At 41.0% G+C, this 20,542-nt stretch overlaps 1 protein-coding gene across 4 annotated transcripts in view; it reads right to left on the bottom strand.

Annotated features, from left to right (window-relative positions):
* The window catches only part of ATXN2 (ataxin 2), a 140,269-nt gene that overhangs the window by 20,206 nt on the left and 99,521 nt on the right, over window positions 1–20,542 (bottom strand). The window contains exons 19-26 of one of the 4 annotated variants that reach the window (XM_044921143.1): window positions 17,277–17,461; window positions 16,817–16,949; window positions 13,199–13,252; window positions 7,373–7,518; window positions 6,292–6,519; window positions 3,810–3,978; window positions 2,037–2,947; window positions 1,197–1,265 (exon numbers count right to left, since the gene is read on the bottom strand). In XM_044921143.1, coding sequence (XP_044777078.1) covers window positions 2,919–2,947; window positions 3,810–3,978; window positions 6,292–6,519; window positions 7,373–7,518; window positions 13,199–13,252; window positions 16,817–16,949; window positions 17,277–17,461 — 944 coding nt within the window. In that variant the 3' untranslated portion in view covers window positions 1,197–1,265; window positions 2,037–2,918. The remainder of the gene's footprint in view (window positions 1–1,196; window positions 1,266–2,036; window positions 2,948–3,809; window positions 3,979–6,291; window positions 6,520–7,372; window positions 7,519–13,198; window positions 13,253–16,816; window positions 16,950–17,276; window positions 17,462–20,542) is intronic. The other 3 variants (XM_044921144.1, XM_021698630.2, XM_044921145.1) reach the window with 3 other exon arrangements.

Raw genomic sequence — 20,542 nt, 5'->3', positions numbered from 1 at the left:
GAGAGTTAAACTAGTTTAAGGGGTGAGGGAGGGACAAGCAAAAAGGGAGGAAGGGCTCCTGGGCCCTTTCTTCTGGTAAATCCTTCACCAACAGGGCTGGCTCAGAGCACCCCCCCTCCCCGCGGGGGCATCTAATGGCTTATAAAGTATCCCATAAGGTTTTAGGCTCATTCTTGAGCCAAGATAAGGAGCTAGGAATCTGGTGCCACAGCTAATGAGAAACTCCTTTAACAGCCCACAATCAATAAGTGTTCTGTTCCAGCTGCTTACTGCTTCACTTGGTGAGGAATGTGAGCGCACGTACACACGGGCACACATCGTCTCCACCGGCCAGGGATCCTGCAGTCAAATCAACATCTGTACTTGCCTTTCACCAGTAATACAATTCACAGGGGAGCTGGCTCCTCCCAGAACTTTCCTGCAGAGGCTCCGAAACAAGGGGGGCAGTGACAGAGTGGAGCCAGCTGCTCCTGGGTGCCAGCAGAGCCTTTCAGTAGAGCCACCAGGCTCACCAAAGTGGCTTCTAGGAAACTGGGAGTTTAGCACAGTTTATCATTTATACATACATCAATCAGGCTAACTTTAAACCCTGGCCTAAAACTAACTACTGCCTGCCTTATCTGGGGTGAGGGTTTGGTTTGCACCCTCCAGCCATTCTCTGTATTCCCAGAGGTCAGACTTTTGCTTCTAGAATTTTCTGGGGGTTTTTTGGGGGGGGGGGGGGAAGGTGGAGGGGGCAAGCAGTCACCTCTTCACCACTTTAAAAACCAATGCTCCTGGGTGTTTTCATAGATTGTAAAGCAGATCCGATCCAGATTTGTGGTCTTTTTCTAAGGACACTTCTTTCCTTCATTTTTCTACACATCAATCAGGTTTCTCTACGTAATGAATGCTAAGTGAAGTCTGAACCAGATTTCTCTTAGAGAAAGCTCATCACGCACGGTCACAGCATACCCCACACCACCCTCCTGACCCCAGTGTGACCGCTGCTGACAGCAAGAAGCCAAGCCAACAGCCTCCACTGAGAGGCCAGGCTCTGAGTGCCAAATGGATAGTAAGCACTATGATCCCTCCAGTTATCTCTAGTGACAGACAACAGGATAGCTTGACTGCTCCCAGCATCATCACTTCCTTCTGTCTTGAATGAACTTTTACAAACTAACAGTCACCAGCACCAAAGAATTAAGTCAACTAACCTGCCTTGAATTTTAGACCAGCAATCCATATGGCTTTATCTGGTATAAATCTTCTGCCTTTGATCATTTCTGGACCGTGTAGGAAAAAGGAATAGCAATCATTAAAATCTTAGGCCAGAGAACACTATTTTTACATAACAGTTTCTAAACCTAAAATCAAGGCCTTGAACTCTTCCCTAAGTGTTGCCTGAGATTCCTTCATGCTTTTAATTCAGGGCTATGTCTCCTATCGCAAATGTCATGTGAGCTCTAACATCTCCCACAGGCTTGAGGAACTTGATAGTATATTATCCACTGCCTCTTAACAAGGACACATCTGACACCCAGTGTTTGGCTGGAATAAGCAGCACACTGTAATGACAACAGTGTAAATGGATCCATTCTATATCATTATAGGCAGAAGGTATTTGGCAAATTTTTATGTATTGTTTATGTACTGTACAAGTAACTTATTCTTGAATAATGCAAATTTTGCTATAATGTACAAATTGCTACACATGAATTAAAAGAAAAGTTTTCAGAATCTTGACTTGTTGCTGCAATATTTAAAGGCTCTATCATTACAGGACTATGGTCTCTGCAAAATCCTTGCTCTGCTCAATTACTTGCTTTTCCCTCTGTCCCCCCACAAAGGGGGAACATGAGCAATGCTATGAGTCTATGGCAATAAGCTACTTTGTACACTGCTGCATTGTTTTAGCTTTTCAGCCCTCTGGATTTATCAGTTTCTTTTTAAAAGATGTCTCCTGCCCCCTACTGGTAAAACAGGTGTGTGAATCAGGACAACCTCTAACTAACAACACTCATCTGGGTTCAGGAGATATTAAAAAGGAAGCTTACAGAACCAGCGTCAGGCTGAGGATGTGGGATCTCAGTGCTGCCCAGCTCTGGCCAGCCTTCCTCCTTCTGGAGCGGACCTTTATCCACCAAAGAGAATGTCTCAGTCTTGTCTTTTTCTAGAGATACCTTGAACCAGAACTAAAGGTGAAGAAGAAAAGTCATTTGACAACTAACTTTCCAGGATGTTTAAGAAAGCACACTCAGCCCTCCTGCCTTGATACGAAGTATCCTATAACAGAAATATCTTAAGCTTATACAAACACAGACTAACTTGATATCAGTTTTTAAAACTTTTTTTATTTTTTAATTTTTTTTAAGTTTTTATTTTATATTATCTACAAAGTAAAAGTTTTTCCCTTAACTTAAAAGTTGAACCACTGTAGACAGTGATCACTCCATCAAACTTGATTTATAAATAATAACCCGTCATTTTGACGGTAAGAATTTACTGAACCTTTGTCAAGTTTAGTAAAAGGGCGTTCCAAGTCTTGATTTTTTTTTTTTTTTTTTTTTTTTTTTTTAGCAGTAATAGCAGCAAGAATCACTCTTGTTACTTCTTTTGCTAGCTGATGTGTTCATGACTTTCGAGGGTCATTAAAAAATAAATAACTTCCAGTTTCAGCAAGCAGAGCTGGGGTACTTGCGGGGCTCTGAAACAGCATATGGAATTATGGAACAGCCCACAAGTTCCTAAATGCCTCTACTCGGTCCAAATATCTTCCACTGCAAGTGAACTGTTAGCATTCCTATTGGATGTTACAAGAAATCAACATATATTTTTAAAAAACAAAATAAATGAAATTCTAGTTTTCTGTGCTTCCAGTTGGTAGAAGCAGTAGAAGGGAGGAGGGAATTTGGCCTTTCGGTTCCTCCAGGGCAGCCTTACAACTGCTGTTGGTGGTGGGCTTGTACTGTAAGAAAGAAAAGTGGATATTTAAACAGAAAACTGGCAACACCGCACATTAGCCTAGTGTCTCTGCAGCACATGACTGTAAACTACCCTTGTGCTAGCTGAACAGACTCAAAATTTAATTCACTCTTCCCCCCCCCATCTGCACCAAAAGGGGGAGGGGTAGGTGGGTGGGTAGAAACAAACCAGTCAGATGTAAAACCACTTCAGATAAAACTCCCAGAAGACTTGTTGCTCATGGGGTAGGAAAAAAGGCCTTAACATGCCCCCTCCCCAGATACCAGCCAAGCACCAGTACTGCTTTCAGAGTAACAGGTCAGACTGTGAACTACCGCCATGGCAGCCATCAAGTGTGAGAGCACAATCGCAGGGACTTCTCTTCCTGCCAGGGCATAGGCTGGAGCTAAGGCTACACTCAAAACCAATCCACGCACAGCACACTTTCTCATCAGTAGTCTTCTCCAGAGCTACAGTCAAACTCTGCCATGGTGGTAACCACCCCCGTCAGACTGGGGGCGGGGGGGGGGGGCGCGGGGCGGGGACTAAGGAAGGAAAACGCTGCCCTGTCCAGCCTACTGTAACAAGGAAGGCCAACTGAGTCCTAAGCATGCATCAGCCACACAGAATGCTGCTGCTTCCCATCAAGTCAAATCCTGTATACCATCAGAACACACACAGACTCGGCTCCTGGAAGCCTCAGGCCCTGACGCTGAACTGATCATCACAGACCCTACTGTGCACACTCTGACGGGTCTTGCTAGTTCTCAAATGCGGGGCTTGAAGCGCTGGCCCTGCCTGCCATTCGACCTGTGCGAGCAGAATGCTTTGGGGTGCCCGGCGGCCCCTGCACACACACGCCTCACCTGAAGGGTGCGTCATATAGGGGAAATGCGCTGTTGTCGAGACTGGAATGGGCTGTAGTGCACTTTGAGCGAGGGCGGCCTGGGGACCGCCGGGTGGCTGTGTCGTCATTAGCATCATTGGCGCATGGGCAGTTGGATGAGAAGGAACCATTCCTGACTGTACATGAGCCTGAAACAGAGAGCTCTTTTACGCATACAGGCAACATCTCCAGCTTAAACAACATGTCAACTGTGTTCCTTTCACTGGGCTGGGGCAGGGAAGGCCAACAGGGGGGCCCTCAGGGCCCTTTCTTTTCTCTGGGGACACTCCCTAGTGGATCATCAACTGACCTACAGACATGTTTCACCCTTTAGCAGGTCCTGCAAGGCTGAGGGAGCAGGCGCCCAGCAAGCCTGGGTAAAAATAAGGGGTGCAACATCCTAGCCTTCAACATTTCTGATTGCTGGATTCTATGTTTGTCGGGCAGGATCGTCACAAAGCTCAGATATCTGATCCGAAGGCAGCTTTCTCAACTTAATAGGAGGTGAGATGCAATGATGCTTCAGAATCTGACTTCTGCGTGGGGCCTGAAATAGTTTTAAAGATAAACTCCCTTTTAATCACGAAAGCAGGTGATGACAGTAATCTATGGATTCCTTAGCCCTCTCGTTCTTTGCCCCTCCCCTCTGTTTCTTGTCTGCTCACCAGCACATCTCTGTGAAGAATGAGTCGGGGCAGCGAGAGAAGAGACAGTCGGGCCCCTTTACTCTAAGAGATACGCTGACTGAGCAGGAGGAGTGGGCTGCAGTAAATAGCTCCAATGAAATGGGGAGGAGTAATGTGCAATTATCTGGGCCAGCCCCGTGCCCCTAAACCAAGTGATAGTGAGTGCAACCTGGTCTCACTGTCAAGTTGGAAAAGGTTTAGCCAGCCCAAATCGCTGGATCCCAGCTCAGGGGGATATGGCAGGGTCAGGAGGAGACCCCCTTTCCTGCCTCCCATACTGTGCACTGTTCTAGACCACAATAAGCCTTGAATGAAATGCTGTTTTTACTCTCTTACATATTCAAATGGGCCCACAGCATATCTGGACTTCCCTAGAAGTGTTAACCTTTTTCTCTTTCAACACAAAAACACAAAAGTGAGGTTTTAGGAACCCTGACTTACATGTAAATTCACATATCTACTTAGCCACCAACCTCTGCTAACCACCTACAGGACCCCCACTCTCATGAAGCTCCTGATTCAGCCAAACCATGCTGGCCCACGCCTGACCAAACCGGCTCCCCTCCCCACTATCAAAAGCAAATCATCCAAGTGCAGTGCGCCACACTACAGAACCCTCACTTGTGCAGAGGAGGACACCCAAACTTCCCAGAGCTGTGGAACTCTAGTTACAAGGTTGCCTTCTGAGAGAGCTCTACCTGAGTCGCATCTCCAGCCCCCAGCATGCCAGAGCCTCAGTGGCGCACTATTCAACATGAAATGGAGTTCAGTGAGCAGTCTAGCTTACACCTGCCTAAGAGAGTTCTGTTATGAAAGCAGCAAAAAGAGCCATCAAATACAGCCGATTCACCCTTAACAGCTCCAGGGAGGGCCTCAAGGACAGTGTTAGAGCCCAACTTCAGTGCAGCTCCTTGTTAAGATAATCTAACTTGGCCCTGGACTGCACTGGACTTTGTCAGCAGCTGACGCAGCCAGCAACCACTAAGATGTCAACCACACCTTTCAACCATTAGAGGCTTACGCTGGAGGTGAGCTCCAAAGAGCCTCCCAGGCTGCTCTTTAAGAAAAATGGGAACACCTGAGTGCTTCCAGCTTCTAGTTACACTGCACCAATGTACAAGGCCAAGCCCTTTCAAGAAGTACAACATATGGTCAAAGCGGGTGTACCGATAGGCAAGGAAATCAAGTGGAGAGATTTCTCTGGAACTCGTGTGACTAACATTCAAGCTGACAGGCTCAGGGCAGTCACCTCAGAGAGCGGAGAATTTGTGAAGCCCAACCTCCCTGCCAGATTTGTGTGTGTGAGTGTGTGTGTGTGTGTATGAGAGAGGGATTGGGGGGAGGCGGGGAGTAGGAGGGAGAGAGACAGAGAGAGACAAAGAGAGAGGAGGAGGAAGGGAGGAAGGGTGGAAGAAAGGAAGAGAAAGAATATATATACTATGTATACACATATAGCAGTGAAGCTATATAAACATAGCGAAGCAGACACAGGAAGGAAAGGATCGGGCTGCATTCCAAAATCAGAGGTATTTTTAAGGTCTCAGATGGGAAACATTAAAGGACTGACCAATCAGCAACTTTACTGACCCCATTACAAAACCACACCAACATTCATTTAGGGCCAGATCACATGTATTTGAGTGGGAAAAGGGAGACAGGCAAATGGCATCACACACAGGGTTTCCTAGCTTGCAGAGCATCTGGCTCTTTGCTGCTTATCTGATAACTTTCATATTCTACTCAGTCTTCACAGAAAGTTGGCTAAAGCTGGTTTACCTGAGGTACGTGGGCCATGTGCGGAGGATTGGTGTATGCCGGCTGAACATGAGAAGGATGGATTGTAAAGACGGTCTGTTGTGCTGCTGGGAAACTATTCTGTGGAGACTGCGTATTGGAGGCAGGGGTCATGGCAGGTGGGGTTGGTGCGAGCCCTGCGTGGTAAATGGCTGACTGCTGCTGTGGACTGGCCAAGTGGAGAGCCTGGGCGGCCTGGTGCTGATGGTGCTGCAAAGAGACAAGAAAGAAGTGAGAAAACCATTTCCTGAATGAAAAGCAGTTAAGGTGACACACAAAGCTGAACTCCACATATGAAAGCAGGCTCCCCTGGGCCCATCTAAGATGAAGGGCAGTGGCAAGTACCAGAGAATGTACAGGGTGGTAAGGGCAGGGCTGGGGGACAAGTGGTGGTTGCAAGCCCTCAACCAAGCAGAGGTAGAACAGCAGCACTGCCCCAGGGAACTGAAAGATGTCAAAGAGATGCTTAACTGCCCTGTTAACAAACATGATTGCAGAAGCTAATAGGAAAAAAAAATTGTTGTACAATTGTCAGAAATGAAGTAAAAAAAAAAAAAAGTCCCAAGCCAATTCCCTATATAATGTTAAATTAGATTTTTCAATCAATGATTTCTAGAACTTACTCAGTCACCTCATTCTCAACATGTATCTTAATAAGACTTAAAAACAGTAACAGGGGCACCTGGGTGGCTCAGTGGTTAAGCGTCTGCCTTCGGGTCAGGTCATGATCCCAGGGTCCTGGGATCGAGCCCCGCGTCTGGCTTGCTGCTCAGCTTCCCTGCTTCTGCCTCTCCCACTCCCCCTGCTTGTGTTCCCTCTCTCGCTGTGTCTCTCCTCTGTCAAATAAATAAAATCTTTAAAAAACAAAACAAAACACAAAACCTAGTAACAACCAAAACCAAATCCCAGGGGCACAGTGGGCAGTTAGCTATACGCTGCCTCCACGAGGCAGGGGTGTGAGGTGTTTTGGTAACGTGGTACCCAGCACAATACTCAGCACTGAAGAAAATGCTCAGTAAACGGAATGAGGATGCAATTCTACAAGACCTGAGCTTCTCCTTACCTGAACAGGACTGGGTGCAGGATGACTTCCGCCATGTTGGCTCTGCTGCTGGCCAGTGGGGGTAGCTGAAGGCTGAGGATGTGGAGTATGTGGGTGCAGGGTAGCATTCGGGTGCGCATACTGCTGAGCAAGGGAGCCAGTGGAAACTGAAGTGAAAGAAAAAGGTGTGTACAACCGACATGTAGCACGGTCTCAATTGCTCCTCTATGCCTCATCAGCTGAGCTTTCGTGATACTCAGTGCCTAACTCATACTTTTACCAATCTGTGTTTGACTCCATTTTTAAACCATCCATTTTCTTGAAAATCTTAAGTGTGAAATTATCACTTACCAATCAGACTAGCATTTTATTTCTATAACACAGCTGTATACATTATATTAAAATCTAATTAAATTTACTCAAAGTAGTCACTAGATTTTCCTGAAAAAGCCACTTAATAGCATCAACAGAAACAATTCACTCTCTCTCTCACACACACACACACACACACACACTTTAGCTCAAGGCCATCATCTGGCTAACCTCACCATGCTACTGCCCTGGAGCAGGCACAGTGTCCCATGGGCACTGACTGCATTGGGGGGACTGGGTGAAAGGGCTGGGTAAGGTATGTGGCAAGGTCAGGGCTCTGTCTTCATGGCCAAATGACCATAATCAATCTCAGCTGATCACAGAAGTCACTCTGCCACTCAGTTCATTCCCTGGACCCTCCCTACTCAAGGATCTCTCTCACCTTTGCTTTAAAAAATCTATTAAATGGAATTACCTAAACTATGTAGAAAAATGAACTCCCTTCCAAGCATCCCAGCCTTTAGAAAGATTTGTACTAGCTGGAGTAACTTCAAAGGAAATATGATGGGCCACTCTTAAGTAAAAATGTGTTCATTTGAAGATGAGAACCTAAAGCCAATTCTTTATGGATCTCTGCAAGAACCGTACCTTGACAGGAGATTAGGTATAAATTCATTTGTTCATGTATTCCCAAAATAGCACTTTGAGAATCAAAATCACAATAAGATGAGTTCACTGCTTCCAGTGACTACTGACAGCACACGGATACAAATCTAACCATGATGTGGCAACGAGCTGATAAACAGTTTTCTCAAGACCCATCCCTAGCAACACAGGACTTCCAGCCTTCTCTCAAATTCATCCTAAAATTCCAGAGAAGCTAAGTCCACACACAGAAACAATTCCAAAATAGCTCCTCATGTTCTTCCTATGACATGTGTGCAAAAACAGACATACAGGGGACTGACAGGAAGAAATAAGCACTGCTTTGAGATCAGGCCCTCTAACTCTGGCAGTCTAATAGGCAAGAATGCCAAGAGTCACCAGCATAAGTGACACCCGGCATGTCCCACAGAAATGTTATGCAGAGGATTAGGCACAAGAAGCAATTCTGTAATGCTTGATGTCGTAGGGCCAAAGGCCACCAATATTCCAGCCTAACTGGTTATCTCCCCAACTGTATTTGTATATATGTATTTTTAAAAGTAGACTCTATGCCCAGCATGGGGCTTGAACTCACAACCCTGAGTTCAAGAGTTGCACAGTCTACCAACTGAGCTAGCCAGATACCCCATATACATATCTTTTAAAAGAGGCAAAAGCAAGGCAAAGAGCCAGTGCGAGGATTACCTGTGCATCCACTGCCAATGTCACAGCAGGTATTAATATTCATTAATACCCAGATTAAACAAAACACTTTTGTTTATACACTGAAAAAATTTCCCTAACTGTAAGAGTTAATACACATTGGAACATATTAACCAGGAAAGTTGTGGCATGATATTCTCTGGGTGTTTTTAGGAAGAGTCCATGCCTGTCTTCTGGGAGCTGGGAAGAATAATGGGCTAATGGCTTTCCTTGAACTCCATGGTCCCCTGAGTCTATAAAAGTCGGTGTCTTTCTTCTAATTCATTCTTCACCATCATATCCATTAGGTTAACTTTCAGATCCCCCCCAAACTGTCTAGGCACTGACTTGGTCTAAAAGACTTGATGTAGGGCGCCTGGGTGGCTCAGTTGGTTAAGCGACTGCCTTCGGCTCAGGTCATGATCCTGGAGTCCCGGGATCGAGTCCCGCATAGGGCTCCCTGCTCGGCGGGGAGTCTGCTTCTCCCTCTGACCCCCCTCCCTCTCTTGCTCTCTGTCTCTCATTCTCCCTCTCGAAAAAAAAAAAATCTTTAAAAAAAAAAAAAAAAAAAGACGATGTAAATTTTGAACCTGACTCTGCTCTTATAAAAATGTTACACTCATTCTTTCAAATTTACTTTTAAATAACTATAATAGGGGCACCTGGGTGGCTCAGTCGTTAAGCGTCTGCCTTCGGCTCAGGTCATGATCCCAGGGTCCTGGGATCGAGCCCCACATCGGGCTCCCTGCTCAGCCAGGAGCCTGCTTCTCCCTCTCCCAACTCCCCCTGCTTGTGTTCCCTCTCTCTCGCTGTCTCTCTCTCTCTCTGTGTCAAATAAGTAAGAATTTAAAATAAATAAATAACTATAATAGCCACAGGCAGCTAGTGGCTGCTGATCACACAGCACAATTTACAGCACACTTTTATTATCACAGAAAGTTCTACTGGAGGATGCTGTCTAGAGTCATTCACGGGCCTTTTTTTTTTTTTTTTTTAAAGACAATTCCACCCCCAACGTGGAGTTCCGACCCTGAGATCAAGAGCCCCATGCTCTGCAGACTAAGCCAGCCAGGCGTCCCTCATGCTCCTTATTTTCACAGTATTAGCGTTAAAATCCTCCCTACCCCTAAGCTTCTTAAGTGTTTCATTTCTAACAATACTAAATCTATCTAGGGGGAAGCAATTCCTGAATCCCAAATTCAATTTATGAGGTTTCACAAAGACAAAGTACAGAATCTCGGAGATTCTATTTTTTAAACTTTATTTATTCAAGAAATGTTTGTACTTTTAATAACCTTCTACGCAAAGGTTTAAGGAAATAAAAACAATAAATAAATAAATTCTAGCTGGGTGCTATATTATTAATTTTCCGACATAAAAACATTACCTCACCCAAGGAGAATAATTACGCCCATGAAATCTCATAATGAAGTAATTCATCAATTAAAAAAGGTTAAAATCTTGAAATTTGGAAAAAAAGATGAAATTTTTTTAAGATGAAGTATGTTTTACTGTGCATTTTTTTTTTTTTTTAAAGATTTTTTTTTACTTATTTATTTGACAGAGAGAGAGATAGCGAGAGCAGGAACACAAGCAGGGGGAGTGGGAGAGGGAGAAGCAGGCTTCCTGCCGAGCAGGGAGCCCGATGTGGGACTCAATCCCAGGACCCTGGGATCATGACCTGAGCCGAAGGCAGACGCTTAACGACTGAGCCACCCAGGCGCCCCTACTGTGCATTTTTAAAAGGCATCTCTGTGGATAGTAGTCTACCAACACTGAAAGGCTATAAAATATTCTAATTTATATCTCATTTGCATTCATAGCACAAATACTTCAAGTAACCCAAACTGTGTGCATCTACACAGGCTTTTGCTTTAAAAAAAAAAAAAAAAACCCTATCCTTTCCGTACCTAAACAAGAGCAAACTACAATGCACTGCAAGAAAAATCAAGCACATGTAAATATGCATCATTAACTGCAAATAAAACTTTAAAAGGTTTAATCAGAAATAATTTCCTTTGTTTATCTTGTTGCTTAAAAGATACCTACTAAGCAAGTTCCTCATCCAGGAATTCTTCCCCCCACTCAAATACAAAAACTGGGTAGCTAATTGGGAAAAATGTGAAATTGACACTTTTTAATTCAATACTTACATAACAACAAAAATACAGTCGGGTTCCTTTAGTAAAATAAATGAGGAAAAAATCTACTAGAATCAGGGAAAGGGAGAAGGGGAGAGTGAAAGACAGTAAATGCTGGGCTTTACTGAGCTGAGTCTACCAATTAACTGCTTTTATTGTAATTATTATAATTATTTCATTAATTTAGCTAAAGATTCCAAAGGTTAAAAACAAATTCTCTTCAAAATTCTGATTTAGCTATTCATCAGTTAAACTTCTATTTATAAAAATTAAGTTGCCTTCATGAAACCCAGATGAATTCAGGCTAATCAAAGAAGTATTGCTTTTTTGGGTTTTACCTGGTCCGGAAGTTTCCCACTCACTGTGTTCCTTGATACAAGCGTTTAAAACTCTAAATGTGTGACTTGTCAAAATCCCCACAACACTAAACACATAAAAATTGTTTCCTAAGCCATGACCTTACTGAAGCCAATTCAGTCCATAAGGCTGTGAGTTTAATTTTTAACCAGGTTTTATCATTTTGACCTTGGATGCACAAGTCAGGAGAGATCACCAGCACTGTAAAACTAAAAACGAAAACAAAATCTTCCCATTTGATGTTAAATTCAGAAAAAAGGAAGTGAAGGAAAACTGAATTCTTAAGAGGGGAGTAAAAGGCAACTAGACCAAACCATGACAAAATGGCTTGCGGGGAGGGGTGGTACAAAGCAGCAAACTAAATTACAAATAGTAGCCCCACTGTTAGTTTCTTTTAAAAACTAGTAATTCCTTTCAGGGGATGTTGTACTAAGGCAGTTAATACTTAGGTTTGATGATTAAGGACCTTTTAGCTACTTCAGGAAACTGACTCCAAAATTACTATCAGAGACAGTAAGATGGTGAGGATAACTACATTTGAGACCTCAAACTGAGTACATAATAAAATTAATTACTGACACTGTCTTTTACATACTGTATCACATACAAAGTTTCCCTTTCATAGTATAGATATACAGCAAGACTCCTTTTTAAAGAGCATCTATTAAAGGATTAAATTTGTTAACAATTCCTAGCACCAAATGAATAACATGTACACACTTATTTTTGGATACCAAGTCATGACACAGTTAATGAAAACTTAAGTCAAAATATTTTCTCAACTTTTTAAAATCTGGCATTTAGTAGATTTAGACATTAAATCTTTCTAAAATAATCCAAAATTCAGTATCTAAAATCTTAATCCTTAATATCCCTTAGAATATAGTATTGCACATCAAGTGACTCATTCCTGGCATACATTTCTGAAGGACTTGTGCAAGTCAGTACCTTTCTTATCCAAATACCAAAAGTCCCTGACTAGCCTTATTTTAAAACTGCCTTACAAAATAAAGAGGACACACCTTACACGTTCATTTCCAAAAGAGAGCCCTGCCCAGACTTTCTCCATTTAGGAGCCATTGTTTATTTACCTTTTCACTGGTGGTGAGAGAGGCCAGGGCTGCCAAACATAATCAAGCAGTCAGGCTGCGCTTTCCTGATGAAGCTCAAAACATCTTGGGGTCTACCACCTAAATATTTTAAACCTTCTTCAGTCATGCAAAGACTGAAAAGACAGAAATGTTTCTCACCTAGAATTTCAACCCTATTCAATTAAAAAATCCTTGTAAGGATAAATTTCTTCTCACCAGGATACTGAAAAAGCCTAATATTTTAAGCTTTTTATACTAAATTTGTGGGTTGGTTAAAAAAAAAAAAAAAAAAAAGGCAGTTCAGCAGAAGTTTCTCTGAACAAGGAAAATATTAGGCTTTTCCAAAACAGTCGTCACATGTTTGCTTGGTATGCAAAAATTAATTTCTGAAGCAACTCAATTTTTTAATTAACTCCAGCTTCCTTAAGCTGGGTTGTATTTCCTTTTTTAAAACTCTGAATTATTTACAAATATACATATATTCAACGATTTTGTCTGGCACAAGGAAAATATTGCTCAACAAGTCTACTCCCTTAACACGTATTCTTTAAAAAGTGTTTTACTGTTCAATTAAAATTAGTATAAAAAACCCAACTCACTGGCAAAGTAGAAAGAAGGGCTTGTCTCCTTGTTGTATGGTAATTTGGGACATGCTGAATTTGGGAAATAGAAAGGTAAATTAGCCTTCTGAGGTGTGCATTTTCCTAATTTTCTGGAAAGGTTGACATATTTAGTAATTTTTTTTGTATTCATGCATAAATCATTTTTCTTATTTTATAAGAGATGACAAGCACTTTAAACATTGCTACAAAATTAAACAAGAAAGGACTGAACCAAAAGATACTTTTTCTTCTGTACTGATGTGTCGAGTTCCACATGCTGACTTGCTTAAATGAAAGGAATAAAATCATTATCTAATCAAAAGACCAACATGGCATTCCACTGAACAACCTGAATATAAATAATGTACCAAAATAAGAGAATATTTACCAAGTTTAATTCAAAAGACTCAAACAATTTTGTATATCATTATTAATAGAAGCATCATTATTCTGTAAGTTATTTATTAGGCATCTGGAAGTGAACCCAAAAATTTAGAAACATAATAATGGTAATATTAAACATGAGTATAGTATCATTTATTAAAATATCTACATAAATGGGTGTGTGTATAAGTACATTTGGAAGGATATGCACCAAAATGTTAACAGGTAGTTGTCAAGTGGAAGGATAATAGGTGCATTTTAAATCTTTTTGCCTCCTGTATTTTCTCATTTATCTGCATTAAACTACCAAAAACAAACTCAAAGAGGATTCTGGATCTAACTCTTCCTGATGGCTTCAGTTAGTAGAGAAATTTTCGTTACTACTATTTCTGAAAGGGAAAACACCGCTGCCAAAAAACAAAATTAGGTGAATTAGGAGACCAGGAAACAAAAAGTAACTTCTTAGGAGGGAAGGGGCAAAGGCAATGATTTAAGTTAGATTAAGGTCAAAGAGATGAAGTTTGTGATCAAACTCCTAAGATAACTAGAAAGAGAACAAGATCAAGAACTACTTAAAATGTCTAATATTTCTCCTAGCAATTTAGCTGTTCAATAATCTGTCAGCATATTTATATTAAATATACCAACCATTTAAAGACAATAATCAGTCTTTCACTTTGTAGTCCTTAGTGCCCTTTCTATTCTCAAAGCCTTTTGCTATGGCTGTTAACAATGAAAAAATGACCAAAGGGTGACACAGAACTGTCGCCAACATCTGGGTGCATATTCTTTTGTTGGCATAAAAAGTTGAAAATATTTAGATAGAATGAAGCTTCAAAATAGACATAATTCATACTCAAAATACTTGGTTCCTTTGGGAATACGCAATACAAACTGTTCAAGGGAAAGAAGTGTAAAATTAGCATTTCCATGCAACAGATTTGTCTTAGTTTAAAATAATGTACTTTTAAAAGTGTCTTGGAAGATCTAAAATAACTGAAATAAATTACTGAAGAATTAATGAACTTTCTTTACTAGGTTAAATTATGGCTTATGATGGCAAAGAATAAAACAGTTCATTTTCTAGTGTTCTTTTTAGAGTATGAAGTATCCAGATGAGAACCTGAGTAACCAGCAACAACCATATCAAGTCCACAGCCTCACCCCAGCCTGCCCTCATCAACAGACGTCAATTAACTACAACCTGTGTGAACTGCAGGAGAGTAGTTTCAGGTCTGGCTGAGCAACTTTCTCCTGGCAATAAAGAACTAGCCTTCATGACAAATCATGCCAGATTTCACTGGACATTAGACCTAGAGTTTAGTTTGCAGTATTTCCTATTTACCCACATATGAATTGACTTCAGGGTCCAAGGACAACTACTTTTCAAATGTAAATGTTTTGGGAAAGTAGTTTTAAACCATTAGCGTCTTAGATACAGTAGTTACTATACAGGCTATTTCAAACCAATGAACATCCATCCAAAAGACAAAACCAGATGCTGGCAGTGAGTGAACACACTGAGGAGAAAGATTCTTCTCCACATCACAGTATCACTACAATGTCTCATAAGCATGGGTACACAAATAGCTATTCTCTAAAAAGTAATGGAAATTTTAACTCAAAAATTTATTATCTTATTCCAAGAGGAGTATGCCAGAAAATGGGAGGGGAAAAATGTTTTTTTCCACTTGTTAAATCATGATGTATTTACCTGAAATATATAAAAAATCATAATGAACTTTTTCATCACTTAAGCCTTTAGCAAACCAGAAAACTGTTGAAATGTATACAAATTGCTTAAAAGCATATGTGATGAACACGCTTTTATGCAATTTCATACATACTTAGTCCTGGTTAAGACAAGCCAATGAAAAGCAATCATAACCAAAATCATAAGCCAAATCAGTCTGTTGGTATTTTTTTCAATTAAATTATGAATGGGTTTCTTGTAAGAAAGTTTCCCCAAACGTGGCAAATACATCATTTTAATTTAAAGGGCATAAGCCACAGTAGAAAGTTTTAAGTGATAATGTGTAAAATAAAGATTGGATTTAAGTATTTTACAAAAACAATGCCTTTAATCATTTAACATTCCTATCACTGCAAACGTGTACAGTGGGAGCATGCCTCCAGGAAGAAAGCACAAGCAGCGGGTTATGGGTGACAAGAAACTTTACTGCTGCTGAGTCCTTATTCCTATGAACCTACAAAATATCATAATTGTAGTCATTAAAAAGGTTTTAAAAGGTTTAAAAATGAAATGTCCACATAATTGTTTGTAATGATAATTTCTCATAGTGGTATACTTTTCATTTGTATGAATAAACTTAAATTTCTTTCCTCCCACTCCAAAAAACTGAAATGCCAATGAGAAAACCTAAATGACAGTACAGGAGTGCTCAGGAAAGTTCAAAACAAAACTTACATCTTAATGAAACTAGCACTAAAGTTTTTTGAAAAATATAATATGGGTCAACTCACTGACTCTATTATTATAAGATATGAGTGGGAAATGTCATTTTAAATTGTCAATATTGAAAACCGTATTATTTTAGTACTTTAGACAGATGCAAAGTTGACCTGCACAAAGTTCACCAGCCACAAAACTAAGACGGAGACTTTTGCCTATTATTCTTTTATATATTGTTTAATTATTTTACATAGGATACTTCTCATTTTAATTTTACCATTGCTTATAATGATTATATTTAAAGTGTGATTCATGTCTAAAGGAGATCCAGTATTATACTATTTCGACCCCTTAAAATCAGCATGAGGCAGAAACACAGTAGCATTCATTTTAACAAACAGCAATAAAAATATGTAATGCCAATGACTGCCAGAGGAAGGAGTGAAGCAGAATGCTTTCTTGCTAGAGAGTGCTCTCATTGTGGTAAAACTTTCTTGCATGCCTTAGGCAGGCCATACCAAATGGTTGTAATACTGATGAGGAAGAGGAGGAAAAGGTCTTTCTCCACAAATGATACTTTCTGTTATACAAATCATTCTATTTCACTTAAAATAAGGAGAGATATTTGAAGACAGACAAATTTCAGGAACAGAAGTTGAAATGATGTTGCCAAGACTACAGAAATGGGTTCATCTTTTCTTTAGATTCTTGACCCTCAATGGTATAAAAGGCTAAGTTATTCTTAAAGTTTCTTTTCAGAGCTTTAAAACAAATTACTAGTCACTCACACTGAAAGAGACAAACAAAATGCTTCCTACCATACATCGCATGCGTCTGCTCATGAGCCCCGTACTGAGTTGCTGAAGAAGACACTAAACCAGGCTGGGCATGTGCTGGCGGTGCCATCATTCTAGCATTACCCTGTATCACAGGACTATAGACATGAGGATGCTGTGTTCAAACAAAATATAAAGAAAATACATTAAAGTATCGAATAGAGTCAAGCAAATTTTAGTTAGATGTCTTAACTCCACGCTTTCCAGGGTTACAGAACAACTCTGAAAATCCTAAAATGAATGTTCTTGGCTATTTCCTTTGAAATACTTACATTGATCAGCAACCTTCTTATACTAAAAAGGCCCCCAAATACTTAACTATCTACCTCACCATAACACAGAGCACAAAATGTAAAGGAAAACCCCTTTACCATATTAAAGGTTAAAACTGGAAGTTATTTAAGTGGAACAAAAATAAAGAGTTAGATCATATCAGCCTTACCTGAGACTGATAATGTGGCACATGCTGAACAAGAGGCTGATTTGGAAACTGCTGAGGACTATAGGCAACATATTGTGTGGAATAAGCTGGTGGGGTGGCCACAATTGGTGGGCCCGCTGCTGAGGCTGGGTGCATCATGGTGCTCTGATGATGCTGGTCTTGCCGCTGTTGGGGCATATTTGGTACTGCAGAAAAGATGACTTAGTATTAGAAAATACCACCTCCTTAGAATCAAACACACGAACACGGTCCAGGAGGCTGTGCGTGATGTGACCCTCCTGCCTGCCTCTTCAGTGCCATGTTATACCACTCCCACCACCACTTCAGCCACTCTGGCCGATTTTCCTATTACATATGCCTCAAACACCAATCCCCAACCCTCAGCTTGGACAACTCTGACTCATCCCTCAGGTGTCAGCCTGAAAGCAGCTTCATCGGAGACCCTCTCTAACGACCCCCAGATTTGATCCTGAGTCCCTGTAAATAGACTCTTTAAGCACTATGAAAACTTTCCTTCATACTACTTTCTCAGATAATCCCTATTTGATAAACCGAATTATGCCACTTGCTACAGGCGGCTATTAGTTATTCAAAGAAAAACAACAGCATAAGAAAAAAGCCAAAACAGACCCAACACTAAGCTTAACTCTATCTTAATTTCCCATCACTGAATTCTTACACAATCTCTTGCTCTTTCTCAAGACACAGCATCACACACTACAATGTAGCAGGTTTCTAATAGTTCTTTTTAAAAATCACTTTGTCTTTTATTATTATTATTTTTTTAAGATTTTATTTATTTGAGAGAGACTGAGCGAGCGAGCTCAGGAGCAGGGAGGAGGGGCAGAGGGAGAGGGAGAAGCAGACTCTCTGCTGAGCAGAGAGCCCCACATGGGGCTCAATCCCAGGACCGAGATCATGACCTGAGCCAGAGGCAGATGCCCAACCAACTGATCCACCTAGGTGGCCCTACTTTATGTCTTTTATTATTATTCCACACAGATTTCTGCCTCATGGTCCTCCCCGTGTTAAAACTCTAATTAAGAATTCAGGGGCGCCTGGGTGGCTCAGTTGGTTGAGCGGCTGCCTTCTGCTCAAGTCCTGAGATCAAGTCCCGCATCAGGCTCCCTGCTCAGCATGGAGTCTGCTTCTCCCTCTAACCCTCTCCCCTCTCATGCTCTCTCTCACTCAAATAAATAAATAAGATCTTTAAAAAAAAAAAAAAAAAATTCAGCTAAAAAAAAAGAATTCAGCTCAACTGGGGTGCCTGGCTGGCTCAGTCAGTAGAGGATACAATTCTTGTTCTTGGGGTGTGAATTTGAGCCCCACACTGGGCGTAGAGATTATTTTTTAAAAATTTAGGGGCACCTACGTGGCTCAGTGTGTTAAGTATCTGCCTTCGGCTCAGATCATGATCCCAGGGTACTGGGATTGAGCCCCACATCGGGCTCCCTGCTCATGGGGAACCTGCTTCTGCCTCTCCTTTCTGCCGGTGCTCTCTTCTCTAATGTAAAATCTTAAAAAAAAAAAAAAAAAATTCAGCGCAGCTGTCATCTCCTCTGTAGTATCTTTCCCAGTTCCCCCAAAAGAGCTAGCTGCACGCTCTGTGTACCTTCACCTTACATGTCTATTAGAGCACTGATTGTTGTCTGTGATGGGTTTTGTGGTGTGATGTTAACAAAGCCACCTGAGGGAAGGAACCATGAACCACTGCTTACAACAAGGTAGGAGGCATAAAGAATGTATAACTCGGCATGTTCATAAAATCATCAGAATTATATAAGTAGTTAATAGTTGAGAGAATTTGTTTATTTTAAATATTTCAATTTTCTGGGGCACCTGGGTGGCTCAGTCGTTAAGCGTCTGCCTTCGGCTCAGGTCACGATCCCAGGGTCCTGGGATCGAGCCCCGCATCGGGCTCCCTGCTCAGCACGAAGCCTGCTTTTCCCTCTCCCAATCCCCCTGCTTGTGTTCCCTTCTCTCGCTGTCTCTCTGTCAAATAAATAAATAAAATCTTTTTAAAAATAAATAAATAAAATATTTCAATTTTCTTGCTAAAAATTTAACGACTTTCTGAAATTTAGGAGAGCTAGTTATATAGTGTTTTATGTATTTAGAAAAGCAAATGTGGAAATGGAAGAAACGTGTATACAGTAATATTGTTCTGAATTTGATCTTGAGAATCCATATAATTGAAAAAGCAATTCCTTTTAGTAAAGAAAAGCCACCCCGAACTCCTATAACATTTTTAACAAATGAAAGTTCACTATTTCTTTTGATACTTGATTATAACCCTCATACATTTAAAAAAATTAAGTAAAAAAGCCAGTCAAGTGTACAATCTTTTTTAAAATTAAAATTCTAGGGATGCCTGGGTGGCTCTGTCAGTTAAGCATCTGCCTTCGGCTCACGTCATGATCCCAGCATCCTTAGATCAAGCCCCACATTAGGCTCCCTGCTCAGTGGGGAGCCTGCTTCTCCCTCTCTCTCTGCAGCTTTCCCTGCTTGTGCACACGCAATCTCTGTCAAATAAATAAATAAAATCTTTTTTAAAAATTTAAAATTCTGTTACACATACAGAAAATACTTGAATACAATTTTAAAACATAAAAAATTCAACAATACTAAACAAAATCTTCCATCCCACTATTTGCATACTCTTTTTTTTCCACTAACAGCAACCACTGTGTATGGTCTTCTAGATTATCTTCTATGCATTAGTACATACGCATATGTATTTATACAGACATATACTTGGGTTTATGGTATATTTTCTTCCTTAAATTGAATTTATCTTAATATTAAACTATAATTTAGATGGACCATAGTTTAACCATTTCCTTATGTCCAATGGTTTTCAACTGAGAACAATTTTTCAAGGGACATTTGGCAATATCTGGAGACATTTTGGTTGTCAAAACTGGGAGAAGGGGAGTACTGCTAGCATCAAATGGGTAAAGGCCCAGACACCTGGATGGCTCGGTCAGTTAAGCATCTGCCTTCAGCTCAGGTCATGATCCCAAGGGTTCTGGGATCGAGTCCCGCATCGGACTCCGCTTCTCCCTCTCCCTCCCCCCACCCCCTGCTCATGCTCTCTCTCTCCCAATCGCTCTCTCTCTCAAATAAATAAAATCTTTTAAAAATATATTTTTTAAAAATGGGTAAAGGCCAGGTATGCTAATAAACCAAAAATACCTGTCCCAAAATGTCAACAGTGCCAAGGCTAAGAAATTCTGCTCTGTGTTGATCAAGTTCTTGACTTTGGC

This window comes from Neomonachus schauinslandi, chromosome 14, assembly GCF_002201575.2.
Source record: "Neomonachus schauinslandi chromosome 14, ASM220157v2, whole genome shotgun sequence".
Lineage (NCBI taxonomy): Eukaryota > Metazoa > Chordata > Mammalia > Carnivora > Phocidae > Neomonachus > Neomonachus schauinslandi.
The sequence above is the reverse complement of the archived record's forward strand: the minus strand, read 5'-3'. Positions and strand labels throughout refer to the sequence as shown.